This window comes from Pediculus humanus, genomic scaffold (genome assembly GCF_000006295.1).
Source record: "Pediculus humanus corporis 1103172107716 genomic scaffold, whole genome shotgun sequence".
Lineage (NCBI taxonomy): Eukaryota > Metazoa > Arthropoda > Insecta > Psocodea > Pediculidae > Pediculus > Pediculus humanus.
The window spans coordinates 478,763-505,308 of NW_002987320.1; the positions used below are offsets into that span (position 1 = coordinate 478,763).

Sequence of the window (26,546 nt, forward strand, 5' to 3'; positions counted from 1 at the left end):
TAACCAAAAAATAAAAAAAAAAAAAAACGTTCGAGTTAAAAAAAAAAAAAAAAAAAATCACACGCGGAATATTAAAAAATTTTCTTAACTTCTACTTATGTATAAACATTTATAAAAAAGTGACCGTCGGTGTGACGTCAAAAGAGCGCAATTACTACTACTATTATTATTATTATTTATAAATCGAAAGCAACGAATTCAATTTTAAAATTTCGAGAAGAAAAGAAAAATAAAAAAATAAAAACGAATAAACGCATTTTTTTGCGACATGACTTATTCTCATCGACTCGATTCTTTTTTTCCCAGCAGAAAATTCAAATCGAAAACGATACTTAAAATTTAATTTCAACCGTTAAAATCGAACCGTTTAAAACCTTCGATATAATCCAATCAAATCGTCAAAAATGTTTAAAAAAAAAAAGAAAAATGTCCGCCGCCTCGAGTTATCTTGTGTAGAAAAAAAAAAAAAGGGAAAAACAATGAATTCAGGCGAAATGCACTTTCTTCCATACTTTTCAAAATGTCTGTCAAACCTCAATGTCGGATCTATGCGATGATCTCGAAGGCCGCGATCGAAAATTTTTAGGCAACGTTTTCGATAAGACTTCTCGAAAACAGCATTCGTTCGGCTGGAATAGAAACAACAAAACAAACGTGTTAATTTTCTCGTGACGTCATAGACAACGAACGACAAACCCATTCATCTTACTCACCTTACTCGGATTGTATGCGCAAAGCTGTGGTAACACTTGAAGGAGAGAATGAAATTTTAAATTGGTAAAAGAAGGAGAGCAACACCTTCCCAAAAACGAATGACAGCATTTGGAGGATTTCATGTGAAGGAATAATATTTCTTCCACATCCGTTTCCGATGCGGATCTCAAAAAAGATCGAAATCTCGAATCCGGAACTTGATTCGCGCTCGCCGCGTTCGAGTAATAAAGTTCTGTTTCGCGATTGTACGTTTGTAGGTAATCGTTTAACTGTTTCGCAATGACCGCAACCCTATCCTTTCCCACCAATTTGTTAGACGGAACCTGAAACGAAACGAAGAGGAGAGACGAAGAGTTTAGCAATGGTGACTTTTGACCTTCGACCGTGCATGCAAAACAATTAAACTGACCTTGACGAAAAAAGGAGAACGAAGATTTCCGGCTGCTCTCATTAAAAATTTCAAACAAAGTTCGGCGGGAGTGTTGGGACCCTCGAGCGGAGGTCCGAGCTTCGATAAAACCTGTTGAAGATATTGGGAAAAAGCTCTTCGTGCTTGATTCGTAGACAACTGACAACCTTTTTCCATGCATTTCTTAAGTTCCATCTTGCATTCTTTGGCATACTTGTGATCTAAAATATCTAATTAAAAAACAAGAAACATAAGTTTAAGAAACCGTTCAATGACCGTCGGACATACTGTAAACAAACGAAAAACTCACTTTCTTTATCGTTCGATGATGCAAATATGGACGCCGCGGTTAAAGGCCTTCTCGAACATTGCGTAAGAGCTCTTTCGTATTTTGGCAAACGATCCACCGGACATTTGTCCAAATCGGGAAATAATTTTTGATGTAAAATTAAATTGTAATTATGTGTGTTGAATTGTTTTTGAGCGACGTAATTTCCTAAATTTAATAAACCGGATGCGGGATCTGTAAAGGGAAATTCAAAAAATTGTTGATGACACGACTTTTCCTCCGACAAAAAAAACAGATTCACGCGCACCTTTAACAAATTACTTTTTTTTAAAAGAATTTATAATGATGCTAATGATAATAGTAAGTGACGTTTGCGTTTCGTGATGACGTGATAATAAAGGAAAATTAAAAGATTTCATACGAAAATTTAAATAATTTTATCAAACCCCTCCCTCCCTCTCCCCGCCCCCCTTTTGCCCCCACCGTAATAACCAACAACTTCCACCTCGTTAAATATAATTAACTAAAAGATTTTTATCCGGGGGTTTTTGTGTAATTAAACGAAAGTGTAATTCGTGACGTGTTTGTTTTAAAAGTTAACCGTTATTTTTTAAATCTTAATTTTCTTTTTGAAGAAAAAAAAAAAAAAAAAAAAAAAAAAAAAAGAAAAACGATAATAACGAGATTTCGCTTTTGACGCAACAACAACAACAACAACAACAACAAACTCCACAAAGAAAAAAAAACATAATTAAAAAATAATTTAGCGAGATCTAAGAAGAAAAAAAAAATTTTTTTTTTGTTCAACGACTTCCGCATTCCGTTTGTTTTCCTTTGTCTTGTCTTTGTTTTTATTTTTTTAAATAATTAATTAATTAATTAACGGATTAATTACCCAACAATCCCGAGTAAAGTTTCCAACTTTCCGCCGATGGAAATATTCTAAGAAAACCTCCTCTTCGATTGTGTTCCGATTGTAGAGCGTTTATCATTCTCAAATCGTCCACGGATAAATTCAACGGGATTTTAAAATTTTTATTATTTTTATTATCCGCCGTATCTACTCTTCGTACCTGAAACGTCAAAATGAAAAAAAAAAAAAAAAAAAAAAAAACGAGCGGTGAGCGGTGAAAGAATCTCTCTTGAAAAAAAGAAAATACAAGGTTTCAAATCATAACTCACGGTTTTCGCATTCACGTTATTGTTATTACTATTATTATTATTATTAATATTATTATTATTATTACTACTACTACTACTACTGACGACGACGACGGGATGCTGGACCATCGGATCGACGACGGGTAAACCGATGAGAGTCAGCAAATCCGTGAGCATGGCGGATTTTATGCGTACGTCCAAGGGAGAATCGCAACCCAGGGATGGAGATAAATTAACTTCCAACAACCAGGGTTTCAACGTGGAATCGATTAATATATCGAAACCGTAGAGCTCTGAAATTTTTTTTTCGACATCAGCGAATTTTATTAAAATGTCGACGAAAGATACAAACAAAAACGCACACTCACCGAAACAATTTCGAGGATGAGGCACGAATCTGGCTGCTGCCACTATGGTCGGAGTCACGGAAAGTATTGCTTTTATTATCACATCTTCGATTTTTTGCATGAGCAACGAAATATCCTTTCCTTCCGATTTCAAATGCCTTAGAAGAGCGCTCAAAGTCCATTTGTGACCCACGTCTTCCGCTTCCGGATCTTCGCTCCTGTTGCAAAAGTAAACAAAAATTTTTTTTTTTTTTTTTTTGATATTCGAACGCTCGACACGCACACACACACGCACGCAAGCCACGTTCGCTAGTACGAGATTCTTACTTTATGTAGTCTTCGTGATATTTGTTAATACTGTAATTACACAAGTGCATGCAGGGATTCCATAAATGTTGTCCGCTCGATTCGTATTTCACGGTTGCCAACCTCACCAAACCCTCTTCGTATAAATAAATAACGAGGGGATTGTATGAAGTGACGGCGACGTACAATCTGAGATCGCATTTGTAACCATCGACCAATAATGGATCGTCAATGTATTTCGCTACGACTAAAGTTTCGTCAGCAGGAATTTGATCGGGCTACAAAAAAAAAAAAAAAAAAAAAAAAAAACGATAATTATTGACGACCCGACGGTTGGACGGCTTTTGCCACGACAAAAAAGAAAAATACGTCAGATAAATAATGTAATAATCTCAAAAAGAGCGACAAATAATAATTTTTTTAATAGATTGTTCGATTGACACATGTCAATTATTATTATTATTATTTTTTGTTTCACGTGTCGTGTAAGAAGACATTTTAAAAAATTTAAACGTTTCGATTTTTCGTCAGAATAAAATTACACCGTTTTTAAATTTTTTTTTTGTTTTTTTATAACCGTTCGGAAATTAAATAATGACACTCGACCGTCGTGCCGAAACAACAAACAAACAAGCAAACAAACAATAAAAATATGTATAAAAACTTACACTATTGACTATGTAAATTCCCCGCCCGCGGGAAGAAGCTACCGGTTTAACGATCCACGGCCCACGAATCCTGTGATGGAACAAACACAGTTCTTTGTAATCTCCAGGCAAAACAAACGTTTGCGGTATGAAATCAAAATATTTAAAACCCTGGAAACAAAAAAAAGGATTTAAAATATTTATCAACTTTTTTTTTTTTTTTCAATGTTGCGACCCTGGAGTATGCGATGCGAAACCATAAATTAAAAAAAAAAAAAATTTCAACCTAGAGTTCGTTAGATCAACTTGTGAATGGATAGATACCCTATTATTATTACAACGGGTGATCAAGAGCAAGAGAGAAAGTTTTTTTTTTTTTTGTAATTTCTCGTTTGTCCGGTTGTTGTTGTTGTTGATGTTTCTTGTTTGTAAATATTTAGTAACAACCGAACTCACTCGACCGCGTGATTTAATTTTTAAAAAAAACCTCAATTATTTTGCGGTTGGCCAATAATTTTCCAATTTTTTTTTTTTTTCGGACTGTCGATTTCATTTATCGTAACACTTTTCCTTTCTTTTCCCCTCCCCCTCTTCCTCTTCTCACCCTTTCCCCTAACCTTGAACAATTTCGAAACTTTTGTTAATAATAATGATAATGATAAACACAAACCTGCAATCTTTGAACTCTTTCAATGTTTTTGTACAGGCGATCTTTTCTAGTGAGTTCATAAGATCTTGGAAAATGGTTGACTTTTTGATGAGATCTCAAACTTTGTAGTTGATGAGCTTTCATGTGAACTCCCGTCCATAACAGATTAAAATCCGGTGATCCGTAATCTACCTTTTTGTTAATGACACGAAAAAATAAGTAAAAAATAAATTAATAAAAAAAAAATTTCTACGTCGTGTGGGATTTTTTTTTTTTTTCAAATTGTGTGTGTGGCGACCTCAAGCCGGGAATTGAATTAATTTGTTTGGAAAACCCCCCCGCCCCATTTTGTGACTCACTTTTTCGTTTGTTTTTTCCACTTTAACTTTTTGACTATCGACGACTCCATACAAACACACGCTCAAAAAAAAGAAAAATCGTTAAATGTCAATGTCCACTTTTTTTTTTTTTTGAAAGGGCGAACGAACTAACGAACGAACGAACGAATACATTTTTAATTTTTTTTTTTTTTTTGCAAAATAAGGAATGAGTAATCAATCGGAAAAAGGAAATTTAAAAATTCGCACACAATTTCATAATAATAATAATAATAATAATAATATCGAATAAAACGTGCAAAATCTTTTTGCAACATATTTTCCCTTTCTATATTTTTCCACTTCATGCGTGACGTCTCGTCGTATACGCATCATCGTATGCGGTAACATGCAATCACGTTCCCTTTCTTATGCCGTAACGACTTTCATCATCCCTTACATTTAAAAAATTTTTTTATGATTTCGGTGAAGGGGTGGTGGTGGCGGTAACACGTCACGACACGGATTGTACCACGTGAATACGATTCAAGTTCATATATATTTTATTGGGGGGAATAGAAAGAGAGAGAGAGAGAGGAAGGGAAAGGGGAAAATCAAAAAAAGAAATAAATCAAAACGTAAAATAAACATCTCGAAACCTTTTTGTTTTTTTTTTTCTTTTAAAAACAAATCGAAATATTTAGAAAATAATAATAATAATAATAATAATAATAATGATAATGATAAAAAGAGATCGGAATGTTTAAAAACATTCTGACACGAAAACGAGGATTTTTACATCATTCCTAATGATTTATTATTAAAGTTTGACGACCTCACAAAATAACACAAATAAAAAGACGAAACCTGGCTACGATTCGTAGCGAGAACGGTGGCATGATGAGAAAAAGGTAGAGGAAAATGGGGAACCGACGGGATGGGGGAGAAGGGGGAAGAGGAGGGGGCAAGGGAAAAAAACTAACTTTTCTTATTACAAATACACACACACACACACACACACTCTTTCCCAAATATTTATTTTCGTTTTTCCAACTTATTGAAAAATTATTCAAGTTATCACAAACCGATATTTTATTATTATTATTATTTTTTTTTACACGTTCGCGTGACGCGTTCGCAAATCACAATCGAACGGGTTGAATTGAACATTTTAAAAAAAAAAAAAAGAAAAAAAAAATTAAATAAATTAGCATTCGATGAATCGAAACTTTTTTTTTTCGATGTGTTGGGCGTTCGTTCGTTCGATGATTAGAGAGAAAGATTTGCTATCAGATTTTTACGTTTTTTTTTTTTTTTTAAATTTATTCATTCGAGGGGCGTGACCCCAACGCACGCACACGCACACGCATGTACATATACGATTAATTGGCAAAAAAAAAAAAAAAAAAAATTTTTAACGTTTTCAAAATTGATCCAAATACATTTGAATTTTAATTCAAATGGCGTCGAAATTCGACGTTCAATTTTTTTCCGTCGATATTAATATACGCAGAAACAACACACGCACACACACTCACACACACACACACACAAAACAGTTAATAATAATAATGATAAACACGCAAATAAAATATATATAAATAAAAATGAATTTGATTAATTCGATAGGCAAGTTTTTAAAACTTGTTGACACCCAAACGAAAATAAAAATAAAAATAATAATAATAATGATAATAATGATGATAATAAAATCAAAAAACTATTGGAGTGGAAAATTAAATGCGTGCGAATAAATTACTGCCCAAAAAAATTTAATAATAATAATAATAATAAAAGCTCGTAAAAAAAATTTTTACGACGCGTTTTCTAACTTTCTTTCTTTCTCTCGTATTAAATATATGAGATAGTTAATCGCATAAAACGAAATAAATAAATAAATAAAAATTTGTGTGGTACATAATAATAATAATAATAATAATAATAAAACATGTCGACCTTATATTATTTAAGGTTTAATGATATTCGGAAAAAAGAAAAAAAAAAAAAAAAAGTTATTAAATTAATGACTGGTCGACGACATGTTGTTGTTGTTGATGATGAAGTCAAAGTAAGAGAGTTAGTTAAATTAAAGGTGACCGACACTAATTTACCGGTTAATTAACTTCCATCCACTTATTATTATTATTATTATGTACATGTATATATAGGAGCGATTTACGTAATATTTTATTAAAAATTTAAATTTTTTTTTTTTTTTTCTCCCGAATACGAGTCATTAAGAAGAAAGAGGGTGGTTGGTGGTGGTGGTGAGTGCATGATAAGACAATTTCTTACCTCTCTCATTCCGTGGTTTTGTAACAAAGCCGACAACAATTTAGTTTCTGCCTGCAGAAATTTATAAGTCATGTGAACACTTGCAGCAGGAGGTTTTAATGGCGGATTAACGAGTGCTGCACAGTGAAACCACAAATATGTGTTTTTCCCACTTCCAACGGTCCATTCCAATTCTTTTAAAGACCTTCACCAAAAAAAAAAAAAAAAATTGTTAAAATTACTTTTAATTTATTATATTTTACCACAACTTATATTTTATTCGATTAAGTTAGGGAGGTAATTCAGAAAAATAAAATAAATAAAGGGAATAATAAACTCTTGAGAAATTTTCAAATCTCATTTAATAATAATAATAATAATAATAATAACTCAAACAAGACAAAAAAAAATTTTGATTTTAAATCCAAGTTTAAATCCAACATTTCAAAACGACAAGAATGAAATCCTTTATATTTTTTTTTTTGCTTAATTAAAAAACAATTTGTTAATAATGAAGTTCAAAAATAAATAAATTAATGAGTCAATGACATAAAACAAAAAAAAAAAAAAAAAAAAAAAAATAATAATAATAACAAAGCGATCCAAATGTGTAGTGAAACAAGACAAAAATAAAAAAAAAAAAAAAGTGTCAAGGAAATTATTATCCATTTACATTTAGATTGACCTTTATTTTTATGTTAAAAACCAACATTCCAAAAACAGTAAATAAATTAAAAAAAAAAAAAGGACTAGTTTGTAGTCGATGAAAAATATTATTATTATTATTGTTGTTATTATTACATTTTGTTAATGAAAAATTTTATTTATTATTATTGTTGGGTCGATGGATGAATGAATGAAGAAATAATTTAAAGAACATGCGATAAAAAAATTTAAAAAATTAATCACTAATAAAAAGTTAAATTAGTTTTCATTTTTTCCCCCATTCCATTAATTAATTGCTGTTATTATTATTATTATTATTATTATTATTATTATGTTATCTTTTGGCAAAATTAGAAAAAATATTAATTTGAAATTTACAAAAAAAAAGAAATTACAATAAGATAAATAATTACGATTAAATGTTCTCCTCCTTCTTCTTCGTGTAATTAAAATATTTCTTTTTTTATTTTAATCAGATTAATTTTTACTACAGTTAATTTTATTTGAGTTTTTCAAACATAATGCAGCAAATTTTATATTTTTTTTTTTTGTTAAATAAGAGTTAATTTGGGAATATTTAAAAATAAAAATATTAAAATACTTACGTTTCTGTATTTAAAGTTTTGTGAACTAATCTTAACTCGGATGATGATGCTGATGATGATGGTGGTGGTGGTGATGATGATGATACATTTTTATTTGAATTATGAGGCATTATTAATTGATTGTCCTGACAAAGAGTTTTATCAGAATTGCATTTTAGTGCTTTTGAAAACATTACCTGTAAAGAAAGAAAAAGAGAGAGAGAGAGAGAGAGAGAGAAAAAACGACAAAAAATTTAAATTATTTACAAAATTTTTATAAAAAAAAAAAAAAAATCAATAAAATTTTCTTTTTATGAATGAAAAATTTATAATTTCAAGTCAACAAGTTCGTTAATTTATTTTTTTTTAAATAAATGCAAATAAAATAATGATAATAATGAAAATTTTCAAAGAAAAGGAAAAAAAGAAAAGAAAACCTTTATGAACTCGACTTAACACTCAACCTAACCTTATTATTAAACATAAATTAAACATGTAAAAATTTGATAGAAATCGTTAAAAATGATTACATAAATGGGAAAAATTTTTTTTCTTTCTTTTTTATTCTGGATAAATTATTAAAAAAAAAAAAAAAAAAAACGATAATTTTTCATGAATTAAATTTTTTTTTAATTTTTTTTTTATTTTTGTTTTTAATTTTGAGACATTTATACTAATTATGAAAAATTTTAAAACGAATTTAACGAACGTTAACCTGTCGAAATATTTACTCTAAGTAAAAAAAAAAAAAAATAATAATAATAATAATAATAAATAAATATGTATAAAAAAAAAAAAAAAATTTTGTCTTACCTTTTATTATTACTTCTCGCCATAACAAATGACAACTGAATTTTTTACTCGCTGCCAACATTGAAAAGACCTTGGTTATTTTTTTAACTTACATAAGTTAAATATGGGGTTAATACAGTTGCTCGGTAACGGATTTTGGTAAATTCTAAGGAATATATACATATACGTGTATATATATACAAGTAAATAAAACTTACAAACTCTGCTGGCCTTTTATAATTATCATCATCATCATTATTAAAACGTTTTTTTTTCTTCTACACGATATTGATTTTTTTTTTTTTCGTACATGGATATATACATATGTGTTCAGAGTGTGGATCGTTGATTGTTTAGAAATGAATAAAAATGAATGTGAAATCGGAATACAAAGTTATCGGACGAATAGGAGAGGGGGCTCACGGAATCGTTTTAAAAGCGAAAAATCGAAAAACTGGAAAACTAGTGGCCCTTAAAAGAATGTTAAACAATAAGGGAAATGAAAAAGTACAATTGAGTTTGTTGAGGGAAATTGAATCGTTGAAACATGTCAATTCGACATATGTGAGTTTGTGTGCATTTCAATACATCTTATATAAATTGTATTAATTATATATATATTGATGGATAGAATTTGGATTTGTTGTAGGTTATTAAACTTCTAGAAGTTTTAACAGTCGGTTCATCTGTTGTGCTTGTTTTAGAACTCATGGCAGGAGGTTTAAGTAGTGTGATTGGAGATGTCGATGATCCAATACAAATCCCACAAGTAAAAGCATATAGTAGAATGATACTTGAAGGTTGTTCACATTTGCATAAATTAAAAATCATGCACAGAGTAAGAAAAGTTTTTTTTGTACTATGATATATAGTAAGTATTGTTAGAAAAATTACAAAGTGATTGTTTTGATTAATATAAGTAATCAAATTCGATGAAAATTGTAGGATTTGAAACCGGCTAATCTGTTGATAGGATTCGATGGCATACTCAAAATAGCCGATTTAGGTCAAGCGAGGTTAAACAAGGGTAGGCCATACTCTCATCAAATCGGATCGAGATGGTACAGAGCACCTGAATTATTATATGGTTCGAGAAAATATTCATTATCGATTGATGTTTGGTCCATAGGTTGCATAATTGCAGAAATGATAAATTGTTCTCCTCTGTTTGCGGTGAATATTTACAATTTACCCCCAAAACTTTTGTTTTTTTTTCGTAAATAAGTATTTTACAACTTGATCATTGTGGTTAGGGTGAATCAGATATTGAACAGTTGGCCATTGTCATCAAATCATTGGGTTCTCCATCGGAAGAAACATGGCCAGGAGTTCACACTCTACCAGATTATGGTAAAATAACATTTCCAAAATCGAAAGGAAAATTGTGGAAAACATTAATACCGAATTCTCCACCTGGAGCCATAGATTTGCTTAAATCGTTACTATTATACAATCCGAAAGAAAGATTGAGTTGCGAACAGGTCAATAATAATAATAATTGAGAAAAGCTTTTTAAAAAAAAAAAAAGACAATTACATGACAAACAAATGAAAAAATTATAATTTTCAGGCATTGAATCATTCATTTTTTTATTTGGATCCAATCGGTTTGAAAGACAATCAAATGACACTTCCAAGTGTTTTTACGAGGACGAAAAAAACCGATGACATAACGTACTTATTAGAAGAAGAACGTCCGTTTAATTTATTATTAAAAGAATTGACATCTTTATTTACTTTTTAAATTTTAGCCAAAAAGAAAAAAATTTAAATTTAATGAGATTTTAATCTAGTCGAGATCTTGGTGGTAGAAATAAACAATAAACAAAAAATAAATAAATAAATAAATAAATATTTTTATATTCTTAATTGTGGAAATGTCACGATAATTTTTATTATTTATTATTTATTTTATTATTTTTATTATTATTATTTATTTAAAATTTTTTTTTAAAATGTATCGAATGCATTTAATAGACAATCAATACATGTTTAATAATTTTATCATTATCATTATTATTATTATTATTATTATTATTATTATTATTATTATTATTATTATTATTATTATTATTTTATTAAATTAAAAATTTGTTTTTATTGTATTTGAGAAGAAAAAAAAAAAATTTTGTCGATTTGGAATTTGTCTCTTTATTACAAAAATAATAAAAGTTATGAATTGAGTGATATGTAAATAATAGTAATAATAATAATGATAATAATAATAATAATAGGTAAATGGATTTAGTTTTCGTCGGTGGTAGTTTTGAAGTAAAAATAAAAATAACTTTATGTTAAAGGGTTTAAAATTATATTATTGACAAAAGTTTTTAATGTATGCAAAGTGAAAAACGAGAAGGTTGTAGTTGAAATTCGGCCCCCCTCCCCCCGGGGGATGAAGGGGGAAGGTGGGGAGGGGAGAGAGAGGGTAGGGTAGGGTATATTTTATATACAAAAAAATTTTTGAAATATTTTTATGTAATTTTGTACCGTAGGCAAATAATATTCTAGGAAGGTCGACGAGTTCTTCGTCAAAACATTGGAATAACCTTGAAATGCAAATCGATACATGATCGATATATACAAGACATTTTTTTTTTTTGTTCTAAAGAATAAAAATGGAAGGAAAGGAGAAGAAATCAATAAAAATCCTGATCGATTGCGACGACGATAAGAAATCATATCAAAGAAATCTGACAAAGGATTTTATTATTATTATTATTATTATTTATTCCTTTGATGGAATCTTATAAAAATAAAAAAAAAAATAAAAATTTTCTTTCAGAACATTTTCGCTTTCGGGTATATATAAGAACAAAAATAAATTTCTGTATACGCTTAAATAGATATTTATATCGATAAATAATAATATGAAACGTTGACCTTGAACCTGAACGTGATGACGTCAAAAGAAAAACAAAATGACCTTGAAATGTTAGTGGTTTTTAATTTTTACTCTGTTATTACGTCACATATAAATTCTTCTTTCATCAATCGTCAATCGTAGTTATAGAAAAAGAAGAAGAAGAAGACGCGTTAACGTTCATTGTTCAATTTAAATCACTATAATAATTGACCTAAATAATAATAATAATTATAATACTAATAATAATAATAGTAGTAGTAGTAGAAGCAGTTGGAGTATAAATTTTTGTGTCAGTTTTCATCTTGATTATGTGTTGTTATCAACAAGGTGATATCAATTATTAAATTTTTATTTTATTTATTTAGTTGTAAGTGTGCGTGCGTGCGTGTGCGTGTGCGTGTGCGTTTGTATAACTCAGATAATTTTTAAAATTTTTCTAGTTTTAATTCTGGTTATAATAATAATAATAGTATTTTATTAAATTTTTTTTTTTTTTTTTTAAAACTAAAAAAAAGGTAATTTATTGTATTTGTAAAGAAAAATTTTTTTTTTGGTTTTATTATTATTATTATTTTTTGGAAAAAAAAACGTTCGCGAACGTTTGTTTTCGTTTGTTTGTTTGTTTGTTCGAATTATTTTTACGTTGTTTAAACTTGTTTAAGAAATTTTTTTGTTTTTTTTTTTTTTTTGATTTCGAGGCGTTCTTAATTCTTCTTTCTCCTCCTTCTGTCCTCCCTCCCTTCCTTCCTCCACTCGTACCGTTTTTAATTTTATTATTATTATTATTAAATTAAACGTTTTAATAATAATATTAATAATAAAATTATTTATTAAACGTTATCTAAAATTCCTTTTAAAAAAATGTTGTTGTTGTTGTTGAGTAAACACTTTAAATTGATAAATTATTCATTTGAAATTAAAAAAAAAAAAATCAAGTTTTAAAAGTCACGTAAAAAGTTGAAAAAAATTTGATTATCGTATTCCTCTTTTCACCCTCGACCTTTTGCCCCCTTCCTCCCTTTCTCCCCCTCCTCTAACGTTTTAATTAAGTATATTTTCACGACAGTTTTTTAATTTTTTTTTAAATAGCGATTTTAAACGTTCGGTTTTGACCCTTGTAAAAAATTATTATTATCATCATCATCGTCACGTTATAAAAATTTTTTCGCTGTCGTCTGAGGTAAAATAGTTAGAAAATAATAATATAATGATGATGATGATGATGATGATGCATAACCGATACGGTCGATTTATTTAGAACAAACAAACAAAGGAAAACAAACGAGGGAAATTTTTTTTTTAAAACAAGATTTAAACGTTCGTTCGTGTTTCATCTAAAATCAAATTTCAAGGTTATTTAGTTACATTACAATTATTATTAATTACTAGTAGTAGTAGTGGTTGTGGTGGGAGTAGTGGGGGGGAGTAATAGTAGTTGCGGAACAAGGGTGTTAACGATATTTCATTTTCCAGGTGCGATGATTTCGAAAATGATTTTTTTAATTTTTTTTGGAATTTTTTTCATTTCGAATTCTTGTTTCGGTGCAAACATATTATATCTAGTACCACTGCCTGCTAAGAGTCACTACATACTGGGAGAAAAATTGGTAAAAGAATTGGCGGGGAGAGGACACGAAATAACAATAATATCATCATTTAAAATGTCAAATCCGCCGAAAAACATCAAAGAAATAATAATGCCGGCTTCACTCGAAGATTTCGGATGTACGTGTACATGTGACATACAAACAAGGAAAAAACATTTTTTTTTTTCCCCGTCGTGCTTTAAGTTTTAATTTTATGTTTTTCTTTTGTTTTTTCTGGATAGTGTTTAATAAAGGAAAAGAATCGGGAACGTTTCAATTGAGAAAAATGTCTCCGATCGATTTTATTTTATTCAGCGCAGTTGGTAACATGATGACGAACAAAACATTGTCGGATCCCAACGTTCGGAATTTATTAAAATCGAATAAAAAATTCGATTTGATTATCGGAGAATGTTTTCTGACGGAAGGTTTGTTGGGTGGATTCTCATATAAGTACAAAGCACCCATGATCGGAGTCGCTACATTTATACCAAACACGTGGTCGAACGAAATGGTAAGAAGAAGAAGAAGAAATCACTGTTGATGATGATGATGATGACGGCAAAACATTTTAAATGTTGGGATATTATTAATTTCAGGTAGGAAATCCAGCGTCGTCTGCTTACGTTCCAGAACCTATATTACCATATACAAACGAAATGACGTTCTACGAAAGATGTATGAATTTTTTTTACGGTATGTTATCGCAATACGCTTACTACAACCGACACATACCAGCACAGGATAAGATAATGAAAAGTTTTTTCGGGCAAAACGTACCTGATTTAAGAGAATTGATAAGGAATACGTCGCTGGTATTGGTCAATCATCATCACAGCATGTCTTTTCCAAGGCCGTATCTTCCAAACATGATCGAAATCGGTGGTTATCACGTAAATCCACCAAAACCTCTTCCGAAAGTGAGAATTTCGTACCTTTTAAACATTTCTATTGGATTGAAAATTTTGTTGACACTTCTTCTTCTTCTTCTTCTTCTTGGTAGGATCTTCAAAAATATATGGACGAGTCCAAAGATGGCGTCATTTTATTTTCCATGGGTTCGAATTTAAAAAGTTCAGATTTACCGGAAAGCAGGCTCGTGGAAATATTGACAGCGTTTTCGAAATTAAAACAAAGAGTCATATGGAAATTTGAAAAAGAAGATTTACCAAACATACCTGAAAATGTTTTAATTTCAAAATGGCTTCCGCAAAGTGATATATTAGGCACGTGATAAATTTTCTTTTTTCTCTCGATTACGGCTTTATATTATTATTATTATTATTATTATTATTATTATTATTATTATTATTATTTTTAATAAAAAAAAAAAAAAAAAAATTTCAGCTCATCCGAAGGTGAAATTATTCGTGACACACGGAGGAGGTCTCAGTTTAACGGAAGCCGTTGATAGAGGAGTTCCGGTTGTCGCCATACCGATTTTCGGGGATCAACCACTTAATGTTAAATTTGTTGAAAAATTTAAAATCGGTGTCGGTCTCGAATACGAAGAAATCTCTGGAAAAAAATTACTGGAGTCTATAAACGAAGTATTAAATAATCCGATGTGAGTTTAATTTGTTTTTCGGCCTCTGGATAATTTGTTTGTGGTGGGGAGTTTAAAAAAAAAAAAAATTACACACGTTTCAGGTACGATTCGAACGTTAAACAAAAATCAAAAATCCTTAAGGATAATCCTATGACGCAATTGGAAACGGCAATGTATTGGATCGAATACGTCATAAGACACGATGGGGCTCCACATTTACGTTCGGCAACGCAAAATTTAACGTGGTATCAGATTTACTTGCTCGACGTTTTCGCATTTCTCGCCGTCGTGGTTTTAACATTTTTCTTCATCGTTTACAAATTGTTAAAATGTCTCAAAAATTGTTTGTGTCGTGGAAAAAAGGAAAAAAATGTTTCGAGTTTGAAAAAAAATAAATGAACGCACGCTTTTTTTTTCGCGGCCATTTTTTTGAGCGAATGAAAATCGTCGGGAAAAATCGCACGGAATCGAAATAACAAATTTTTTTTTTTCGTTTGTTTGTTTGTTTGTTAAAGATCGGTTGTTGCTGTCAAACATTTATTAGGTGATAAATAAAATAAATGAAATACAAACGACAAATAAAAAATAATAATAGAAAATTTTTTTTTGTTTAAGATAAAAATGAAAAAAAAAAAAAAAAAAAAAAAAAATTTAATAAGAGAAAGTGTTTGTTTGTTTGTTTGTTCGCTGTCGTTTTAGGAAAAAAAAAAAACAAATTTTTTGACGTCGTTAAAAAATTTTTTAACAACAACAAACGTTTTTAAAAAGTATTTTATTATTATTATTATTTTAACGACGGAAAAAAAGAAAAAAGAAAAGTTTCGCGTGCGTGAGTTATGTGTGCGTACGTGCGCGTGCGGAGGAGGGGGTGTGTGTTTTCTAACCGTTATTTAAAAGATCTCAAAATCAACAGTTGAAAATTTTCCCGTGATGGGGAGGGAAACGGTGGAGGGAGAAAGAAAGAAAGGAACGAAAAATTTTCTAGAAAATTACGTTTTCTGGTGATCGACTAAAAAAAAAAAAATTCATTATTCACAACAACAACAACAAACAACAAAAACTTGACATTTTTCTTTTCAAGTGATTCTAATTTTCTCCAACAGATTTAGTTCATTCAACCAATAATTACTTTCTTTTTTTTTTTTTGTTTTCTACTGCCACGAGGTTAACTATAACAAAATTTCTTTTTTTTTCTGGAAAAAACTTTACGCAGCTAAACCAACCGAAACCATTCGGACCGAAGGAAATAAAAACTTTTTTCCTTTTTTTCCTTTTTTTTCCTTTTTTTCCTTTTAATTATTTTTTTTTTTCTATAAACGAGAAACCTTAAAGAAGAAGAAGAAAATTTTTCAACAACCAAAAAAAAAACCTAAAAAAAAGGAAAGTTTTTAATGAAATTTTTTTTTAGTGATTTTCTCTCATTTTTAGTAGTGATCTTCTCTCTCTCTCTCTCTCTCTCTCTCTCTCTCTCTCTCTCTCTTGAATTGTAGTTTTTTTTTTAAAAAACTTATTTCATCTTCTTTTTGACTCGATGATGACTTTTTTTGACTTTTTATCTTAATGGACAAGTTTTTTCCTACTAAAATTTAAACATGTTTTTACCTTTCTTTTAATTTAGTCACACCGCTAAAGTTCATCTACCACATTTTTACCTACTGCCACGACTTTCGACTTCCTCTACCCACCTCTTCCCCGCCCCACTGCTCACCCCGATTCGTTTTATATTAATTATTCAAGTTGGTAAATCAAAGGATTTCCGGCACTCACTCACTCATTTGACGTGGAAAGAGATTTTTTTTAATTTTTTTATCCATACTATGCGAATCGATATATATCGATTTTTTTTTTAAATCCGTCGATCGTAAAATGAAATTTCCATAGAGTAAAAAAAAAAAAAAAAAAAAAAAAAAAATTTTTTTCTTTTTTATGGTCGTTAGAGAAAAACATTCACGTTTGTTTTTTTTTTTTATTCTCTCTCTCTCTCTCTCATTTTTTTTTATTCTCGTCGATCGTTATTATATAAATTTTTCACGTTGAAAAATATATAAAATTTCACAAGGTAGTAGTCATTATAAAAAAATCCAAGGGGGGGGGGTGGGGTGGGTAGGTGGGATGAGGAGAGGGGGCGGGAAGAAAGGAAAGACGCGGTAAGGAGGACGCCATATTTTTTTTTTTTACTTTTATGTCGACTATATAAAAAAACCGGGTGTTGATTTCGCACGAAACTTAAAAAATCGTTTCTGGACGTTTTCTTTTCATTTTTTATATTTTTTTATCGTCTGCTTCTTTTCGATCCATTTTTTAAAAAAAAATAAAAAAAAAAAAAATTTTTTTCTATTTACACGACTTTGACGAACTTAAATTTTTTCCTTTTTAATTGTTTTTTATCTTTCTTATTTAACGTAGGCATATAAACTTTTCTCGTTTGATTTTTTCCTTTCTTCTCTCTCTCTCTCTCTCTCTCTCTCTCTCTCTCTCGTTCCCTCTCTCTCTTTCCCTTTTTTTTTTTTTTTGATTTTCCCTTTAAGCAATTCTTTGAAGTTTTATTTCCTTTTAAAATGTCTTAATTCAAATTACAAATATTTTATATAGATAGATATAAATTTTTGAACAAATAAAATTGGAGAAAGTATTATTATTATTATTCGTTTAATTAAACTCAAATATAGGAAATGTGAAAAGTAAAGTGTTGAAAAATTGCTTCGAGTAATATTTTAAATCTTTTTCTCTCTAATATATATATATATATATATATATATTATAGAAATACGACAGGAGCAGCAGCAGAAGAAACAGGAGAAGCAACAACAGCAGCAGAAGGGAAAATAGGCGGCGGTGTGATGAAATATAAAAGAATCAGAATCGTAAAATTAAAAAACCCGTCGCTGTTGTTGTTGTTGTCGTGTATCGACAGAATAGAAAACTAAAAAATTTTCTCTCTCTCTCTCTCTAAAAAAAAAATGGCGGTTCGACAAGAAGATAAATAATTAATTCTACTGATAATTTTGATAGGAAAAAAAAAGTTCGACGACCTTTTTTTGAAATAATTTAAAAATTTTGCGACGGTTAAAAAAAAAAACTTTTTTTTTCTCCTTATTTTTTTGTCTTTTGTTTGTTGTTGTTGTCGTTGTCGTCGGTCATTAAGTTGTTTGTTGAGATGAAAAACATAATAATAATAAAGGCGATGATGTCACAGAGGTGTAATTAACGTGATTAGTTTTTGAATTCGTTGAATTATATAATAATAATAATAATAGCAATAATTCGTGTTTAACCTCATCTTGTTGAATGAATTGTAATTAATCAGCGTTATTTTGTTTAATCGGCGATTATTATTATCATTATTATTATTATTATTATTATTATTATTAGTGATAAAAAAAAGGAAAAAAAGTTTTGAAACAAAAAAAAAAATAGTTGGAAAACGAAAAGGGTTTATTATATGAAGATTTAATAATGTCGTTAAAAGTGAAATTTTCCTTTTTTTTTTTTTTTTTTCTTAAATTGAAATAAATTTTTATTCACTTTTTCTTATGTTTTTAGTCTTGCACGCGCACGCACACACACACGCAACATCTCTCTCTCTCTTTCTCTTTTCTTTTACCTTGGAAGGTTTTTTAGTTTTAGTTCTTTTCCCCAACTCTTTTCTCTCTTTTACATGTTTTTCAAATTTAAAATAAACTTTTTTTTTTTTTTTTACGTTTTCGGCAAAATCGTATGCAAAAAAGAAAGAAAAAGAGAGAAAATTTTCAACCGGAAATGTTTGACGTCACTTTTCCCTATTAATAATAATAATGATAATAAGGAATTAAATAGATGCCTAATAATAATAATAATAATTTTTGAAAGAGAAAAAAAGTGTTCGAGTAGAAAAAACAAAAAAAATTAAAATAAATAATTTTTTTTATGAAATCAAAGTGGAATTAGAAACAGGAAATGAACGTTATACGATGTTATAAAATATGTTTTGACCTTACACGACAGTAAAAAAAAAAAAAAAAACCGGGAAAGTCAGACGTAAATAAAATAAAATAAATCAAAAAAAAAAAAAAAACGTGGAAGTAAATAAAGTAAAAAAAAAAAAATTTTTTTTTACGAAACGTAATTTAATTATGCCACGTTTTTTTTTTGAATTTTTACTTCCTGCTTCCACGAATAAGTCAATTACTCGCCACTCCACAACACCATAATAAATAACAATAAAAAATTTCCTATTCAGAACCCGAAAAAAAAAAAAAAAGGCGAAAGAAAGAAAAAAAAAACAAAATGGAATGAGGAGGAAGAGGGAAAAAAAGATAAAAAGGCAAAAAGAACATAAAGTTTTATCAAGAGAAAGTGGAAAGCTGAAAACTTTGACGGGGGGGAAAGAAGAAGGGAAGAGAAGGAGAAGAGGAAGGAGGAGGAGTAAAGAGTGGTGCGAGACCACGTCGGGAAGAGAGGAGAAAAGGGGGAGAGAGAGTGTAAAATGTAGACCACCAGAGTTAAGAGTGAAAGAATAAGAATGGAAAAGTATAGGGGGCAAAAAAGTGAGGAGGGGATTTCTTTTGCCACGTTTTTATTTTCCCTTTACGAAACTCACTTATCATTTGAGTTTGTGTGGTTTATTTTCATTTGTTGTTGTTTTCTTTTTTTTTTCTTTTTCTTTTTTTTTTTTTGTTTGTTTGAATCTTCCGAGACATTTTCCAAGTTAAGATTCTCGTAAATTTTTATATTCGACCTCTCTCCTCTCTTAAGTTTTTTTATGTAACCGGAAACATACGAAGAAAAAAAAAGGTTTAGAAAAACTTTTCAACATTTTCAAACGAGGGGGGGGGAGGGTGAAAACAAAAAAAAATTCGTTACGAAATAAAATTTAAATACTTCATGATGACGTGGTTAAAGAAAACAAAACAAAACAAAACAAAACTCACTCGAACGTATTGTTTGACAGAAACAAAAAAAAAAAAAATTTTTGGTTGACAAAACAACGGATGGAATTTCAAAATGAATGGAAGGTTCTGGATAATAATAATAATAATAATAATAATAATAATAATAATAATAATAATAATTAAATTCCAGATTATTTTATATATTTTCACACTTCATTCAAATTTTTTTTTTTTTTAATTCTCGAATATTTTTTTTTTTTTAATCCGGATTAAAAATTTGGAAAAAAAAAAAAAAATTTACTTCAAAATGGCGTTTATCTCGTAAATTCGAATAACAAACAAACAAACAAAAAAAAACTGACGACGACGACGATGATGATGATGATGATGATGATAAGTAAATAAATAAATAAAAATTCCAGGTTTGGGGGGAAGGGAGAGAATGAAAACGAGTACGAGATTTTTTTTTTTTGTTTGTTCGAATACGACGAAGGAAGGGAGGAAGAGGAGAAGGAGGGAAGAAGAGGGGACGGGGAAATCGGAAAATGGCAATTTCGGTTTTTTTTTTTTTTTTTTTTTATTATTGAAAATATCTGTGACGTTTTCGTCATTCAATTGATTTCCAGATGACGAAGGTAATTTGATAAAAGCGCGACGCCATTCAATCAACCGAAATATACGTTAAATCTTTCATTAAAAACAATTTTTTTTTTTTAATGTTGTCGTCTCTTTCCATTTCTTCCCCTCCCCCTTTTTTTTTTTATTTTTATACGTACTCTACCTTTTTTCCTCCTTTTCACATGCGCTCCATCTCTCTCTCTCTCTCTCTCTCTCTCTCTCCTGACACGAAAAAAAAAAAAAAAAAAAACAAAAAAATGTTCCGTAATTACGACCAGAAATATTTTTTTTATTTGAAATACAAAAAATTATCAACGAGTGCGGGGATTAAAGTGAAGGGGAGAGGGGGAGAAAGAGGAGGAAGTAGATGAACGAAAAACAAAATGGCGGTGGTGAAAAATCATAATAAGAAAAGCAAGAAAAGTTAAAAAATTTTGAATCAATTTTGGTGGTGGTGGTGGTGAAAAATTGTACTAAATTCGATTAAAAATTTTTTATGACGTCATTAATAAAATGTCTTCTGCTTTTGTTATTGTATCCGTTAGTTTTTTAATTCGTTCCGGTAAGGAAAATTTTCTTATAAAAAAAAAAAAATTTTTTTAACTTTAAAATTATGCGCTTTAATTTTTACAAAAACTAGGTTAAAACTTAAATAAGTTTTTTTTTTTGTTTGTGGTTGTTCGCATGTTGTTGTTGTTGTTGTTACACACTCGTGAATCTTAACAACAATTGAAATTCGTTTACCTAATATAATAAATACAAACAAACGAACAAACAAACGAAACAAACGAGGAAAAAGGGAAAAAAAAGAAATCGTACAATAACAGTTAAGTAATTTTTTATTTTTACTTCGAATTCCTTTTAATTCATTTTCCTTTGAATCATTCCATTAATTTTTTTTTTATTATTGAATTTGTTGATTATTTATAGGTAGTCCGATATAAAAAAAAGGAAAATTAATTTTTTTTCCCTTTTTTTCCTTTTTTTCTTTATCGGTTAACGTCCGAATTAATTGAAATTTTTTTTTGCCTTTTTCTAAAAGGAAATTTTTCTTTCCATTTAAATTATTTTTGGTAAGTGGTCGTAGTGAAAAAATTATTTATCGTTTAACTATTAAACAACCGGAAGTGAAATTTTTATTATTATTATTATTATTAATAATAATTTTAATAAAAAAAATTTTTATCTGATAAAACGACGACAACGATGACGACGACGATGAAAATTTTTTTTTTTTTTTAACAAAACATTATGAGAAAAGTTTAAAAAAAAGGATTATAAAATCCAAAGAAAAAAGTTTTTCCTTTTTTTTCCTTTTTTCCTTTTTTTTTATTTAAAAATCTTAATATCGAATTTGAAAAAGTTTTTTTTTTTTTTTTTTTTATTTCCTTTTGAAATTTGCATAAAACAAAAAAAAAGACAAAAAGGAAATGGTAACAGGGTCCTTTGGCTTTTGTACCACCCGTGGGAAAGAAAAGGTAAAAGGGGAGTAAACAGTTGGTGGTGAGATGGGGGGGACGAGAAAAAAGGGAAAAATCTTTTTCTTTATGCGAATAAAAAAACAAAACCCGATAAAAAAAATTTTCTTCCTTTTTTACTTTTATTCTTTTAATTTTATTACAGTAAATTAAACTTTTTCCTATCGGAAAATTTTTTTTATTTTACCCGCAAATTTTTTTTTTTATAAAAATAAACCGGAAACAGAAGTAGAAGTAGAAGAAGAAAAAGGAAGAAAAGAAACAAAAAACAAAAAAAAAGAAAATTTTTTTTTGTTTTTTATAAAAACAAAAAAATCGGTAAACGCGTGATTGGTTCAAATGTGATTTTCTAAAAAAAAAATAAAAAGATATTTTCCCATGTGACATCATCACAGTTTTCCATGTGACGTCATTATCGATGAAAAATAAATATTTATAATTTTTTTTCTTATTTTTCTGGCCGTCGGGATTATTTTAATTATAAATTAATAATTTTCTCTATTTTTTTTTCTAATTGATTTCATAACGTTTTGTAATATCTGCCAAAAAAAATTTTCCCGGAAATGTTTTTCGATTTTTATATATTTTATTATTATTATTATTTTCCGATGTTTTTTTGTTTAAGTCGTCCCTTACGAACAAACGTTATATATTTAAATCGAATATAATAAATTTTTTCTTTTTAAAAGAAATTTTTCTTTTTTTCATTATAAATTTTTATTTTTATTTTTTAAAAATATTTTCTTTGAAATAATCGAGAAAGAATCTGACTTTTTCCATTTTTCCTTTTTTTCCTTTGTCAAATCACAAAATTTTCCATTTTCACGTAACAACACAAACACGAACAATTCCAAAAATTTAGTAAAAAAAAATTTTCAACTCGAACGTCAACAATAATTTTTAATAATTTAAAGAAAATCGACGCCATTTTTCTTTTTTTTTTAAATTTAAATTAAATCTATTGGAAAAAAAACTTGTTTGTTTGTTTGTTTGTTTGTTTGTCTTACGTAAAACATATTGAAAATTAATAAATGACAAGGTTAGATATAGTGTTTATATATAAATTGTTTTTTATCTCGAATTTTCCGGAATATGAGAGTCTTAATTATTATAAAATCTTATAAAATTTTAGTTTTTCGTTAAAACGGAAATTAGATTTTGAAACGTTAAATTTAATAAATTAATAATAATGATGATGATTATGATGATAATGAAGATTATGACGGGTTAAAAACGAATGGGAAAAATAAAAATAAAAAAAATTTTTTTACTTACGTCAAAGGTTTTACCTTTGATTTTTTTTTATCATTTGAAAATACATTTAAACACGCGTGGGGTAAAAGAGAATGATAATAATAATAATAATTTGAATACAATTATCCAAGTGAAAATTTTTTTTTGATAAACAAAAAAAATCCATTGTTTATGAATTTCACACTTCCGATTCGTGAAACAAAAAAAAACAAACAACAACAACAACAATTCGATTCGTAAATGGTATCATTTCTCTCTCCCTCCCTCTCTCTTTCTCTCTTTTTCTATCCCCTTCAATTTAAAAAATCCTTTTTCATCATTTACAGGGAAAAGCTTAAAACTTTTTTTCTCACTCTCACTCTCACTCTCACTCTCTCTCTCTCTCTCTCTCTCTCTCTCTCTCTTTAATCTAGACTCTTCCAGTTTATTTATTTACCATTGTTATGTTATTGAGCTTTTATTTACATTTATATTTACAGGTTTTTTTGCTTTTATGGTTTCGATGTGTGTTTTATTTGGTTATGAATCCGTAAATAATTTACAAAAAAAAATTTAAACTCAATCCGCCCGTTAATCTTTTTCATTTTGGTCGTTAATAAATATAAAACAAACCATTTCCGGTTTTGTTGTTTATAAAAAAAAAAAAAAAAAAAATTTACGTTATTGTAAATAAAGGTACAAAAAAAAAACGAATTAGGTTTGAATGACAATGTCTTGATTTTTTTTTTTTTTTTTTTTTTTTTTAGATCCAGTTTTCAGTTGTTTTCCCCTCTTTCCTGTATGACAAAAACGACGACGACGCCACCACTACCAACACCACCACTACAACCGGTTCCTACCGTGGAAAATTAGTTATAATAAGTTTACGTCTTAAACAATAAGATTTATTTTAAGGAAAATTTATTGTGATTTACACAACCGTTGGAAAGTTTAATTAACTGTAAGAGAGAAAATGGTAACTTGATAAAGTATGGTAAGTGCGGGTTAGATTTCTGATACACTTCTCTCAGAAGGATTGAATTCTTTAGAACTGGTATACAACTGTGACGAAACAACGGGGTGAAATAACTTCAAATTCGTTGGTATCAAAAAGAGGTAGGCAAGCAGGCAGGCAGGCAGGCAGGCTCGGTTTGGTTGAGTTTAAAATCTCTTTGAAATTAGAAAACTTGTTTTTGTTAGAAAAGAAAACCCTTACCCCCGCCTCCCTTTATTCCTTCCCTCTCCCTTTCCCCCCAATCTTAAAAGTATAATAACCGACAACCTCTCTCTATTTCTCTCTCTCTCTTTCATTCTTCTTGTCACTTTCTCCTTTCTTCCTTACTTTCTTACTTTTATTTTATTTTATTTTTACTTTTTATGTCTGTCTATCTATCAATTCTCCAGGAGAAGGTTTTCGCAGTAAGTCCTCTCTAAGAAAAGGTTTAATGTTTTATGGTAAGTTTGTTTTTATGATTAACCTCTTGGGTGTTAAGATAAATTAAATTTATGAAAAGTACACAAAAAAGGAAACCTCGTAAATTCATTAACGTTATTTTACTTTGGTAAAATGTTTTGATGTTTTTTTACCCTTACCCTCCCCTTCCCCCTTTCCCCTTTTCCCTTACCCTCTCTTGGCTAACCCCCCCACACCCACTCCCTCCCCCTTTCTCTTTTTATCTATTTATATTATAAAATTAATTTTAAACATTCCTTCTCATTCTCCTTTTTTTTTTCTTTTTAAATCAATCAAAAATAAATATTATTTTATAATATTGTGAAAAAAAAAAGTGAAGGAAGGGGGGGCCATCAGAGATTTGTTTAAAATTTACACAATTAGTTATGAGGGGAAGAAAGAGAGAGAGAGAAAGAGGGGGGAGGGGAGAGATAGAAAAGTAAAACCAAAGCGCGGTAAATGGCAAAATCAAATTCAAAGTCACGAATTCTTTACCTCAGATAACAATCTTAAAGTCTTAACAAAATAAATTTTTGGTTAAACATTGTAGAAATTCAAAAGTGTTTTATATATCGTAAATCAAGAAGTCTCACAACAAACAAACAAACACATACAAACACAAACAAGAGTTAAATCTATCTAAATTTAGGTAAATAATTATTATTATGAAGAACGAAGAAACTCTATATGGAAAATAAGGATTCGATATAATCTTAAATAAAATTTAATTGTTGTTTTATGTTAATATCTATGTTTTTTCGCGTGTTTGTTTGTTTGTTTGTTTATTATATCGCATAGACAGAGTTATACGCGCATGCGTTGAGAATACGGTTGTATTTTTTTTTTTTTTTTCGTAAAAAAACATAATTTTTTACGATTCGACTGGAAAAAAATGGAAATGAAATTTACATATAAAAAAAATTTTTTTTTTTTTACGACTGAGTAAAAAGTTTATTGAACTCGTTAGAAAAAAGAAAATTTTTTCGGGAATTTAATTTTTTTTTTTTTTTCATATTATCGTTTAAATTCGTACATTTTCGTTTAACTTCGTCGTCGAGTTGTTATATATATACATTTTTTAACCAATCACGTGTCACCGTTTTCCGGTGATTTAAAATTTAAATACCTCACGCGACTTTGTTTACATTTTGTTATACTTTCATTCGGGGGTAGTTAGGATTACGTCATCGGAGGGGATGAATTTCTTTTTTCTCACCCTTAATATCCCTTCTTAGCACCCACCACCACCACCATCACCCCCTCACACTCTCTTTAAAAAATTATAAAAACTATTAAAAAAAAAATGAATTCGAATATTTTTTTTTTATCGAAAATTTATTGTTATTTATCGAAACGTTTTTGTTTATTATTTTATTATTATTTTCATTTTTTTTTTATACGGTTTGCAACACTGCACAAATTATATATTTTATCGTTACATATAAAATATATATTATCATCCTCTATTTCCGATAACAACATATTTTCGTTTTAAAAAAAAAAATTTTTTTTCTCCCCCCTTTCCCACATTTTTGATAAACGTTTATATGGAAAAGGTTTGAAAAGATTATTTTAATTTGCAATATCGAATATAGAATCGAAATAATTTTTGGTTTTTAATTAAGCGGATAATTATTATTATTATCATTATCATTATTATCATTTATATCACTTATCGCATATTCAATGACCAGAATAATATTCGAACGTACGAATTCGGTTGCAAAAACGATAAATT

General features: G+C 28.8%; 4 protein-coding genes across 4 annotated transcripts; 2 read left to right on the top strand and 2 right to left on the bottom strand.

Moving 5' to 3' along the window:
- Positions 1 to 527: 527 nt before the first annotated feature.
- Phum_PHUM313700 (uncharacterized protein) lies at positions 528 to 4,666 on the bottom strand (the record flags this gene model as incomplete). The annotated part of the gene is made up of 11 exons (XM_002427317.1): positions 528 to 629; positions 714 to 1,037; positions 1,124 to 1,353; positions 1,434 to 1,646; positions 2,141 to 2,185; positions 2,308 to 2,485; positions 2,595 to 2,866; positions 2,942 to 3,138; positions 3,248 to 3,504; positions 3,895 to 4,044; positions 4,544 to 4,666. 11 exons carry the CDS (start codon positions 4,664 to 4,666, stop codon positions 528 to 530), a joined length of 2,091 nt encoding a protein of 696 aa, XP_002427362.1.
- A 2,287-nt stretch (positions 4,667 to 6,953) lies between these two features.
- Phum_PHUM313710 (uncharacterized protein) lies at positions 6,954 to 7,556 on the bottom strand (the record flags this gene model as incomplete). Its single annotated transcript, XM_002427318.1, has 3 exons — positions 6,954 to 6,971; positions 7,135 to 7,318; positions 7,510 to 7,556. The coding sequence occupies 3 exons, from the start codon at positions 7,554 to 7,556 to the stop codon at positions 6,954 to 6,956; spliced, it is 249 nt and encodes an 82-aa protein (XP_002427363.1).
- Positions 7,557 to 9,524: 1,968 nt separating this feature from the next.
- Positions 9,525 to 10,898, top strand: Phum_PHUM313720 (mitogen-activated protein kinase ERK-A, putative; the record flags this gene model as incomplete). The annotated part of the gene is made up of 5 exons (XM_002427319.1): positions 9,525 to 9,719; positions 9,805 to 9,993; positions 10,101 to 10,328; positions 10,409 to 10,636; positions 10,725 to 10,898. 5 exons carry the CDS (start codon positions 9,525 to 9,527, stop codon positions 10,896 to 10,898), a joined length of 1,014 nt encoding a protein of 337 aa, XP_002427364.1.
- A 2,612-nt stretch (positions 10,899 to 13,510) lies between these two features.
- On the top strand, positions 13,511 to 15,554 carry Phum_PHUM313730 (UDP-glucuronosyltransferase 1-8 precursor, putative; the record flags this gene model as incomplete). The annotated part of the gene is made up of 6 exons (XM_002427320.1): positions 13,511 to 13,745; positions 13,849 to 14,120; positions 14,206 to 14,526; positions 14,610 to 14,832; positions 14,954 to 15,173; positions 15,257 to 15,554. The coding sequence occupies 6 exons, from the start codon at positions 13,511 to 13,513 to the stop codon at positions 15,552 to 15,554; spliced, it is 1,569 nt and encodes a 522-aa protein (XP_002427365.1).
- Between the last annotated feature and the right edge of the window lie 10,992 nt (positions 15,555 to 26,546).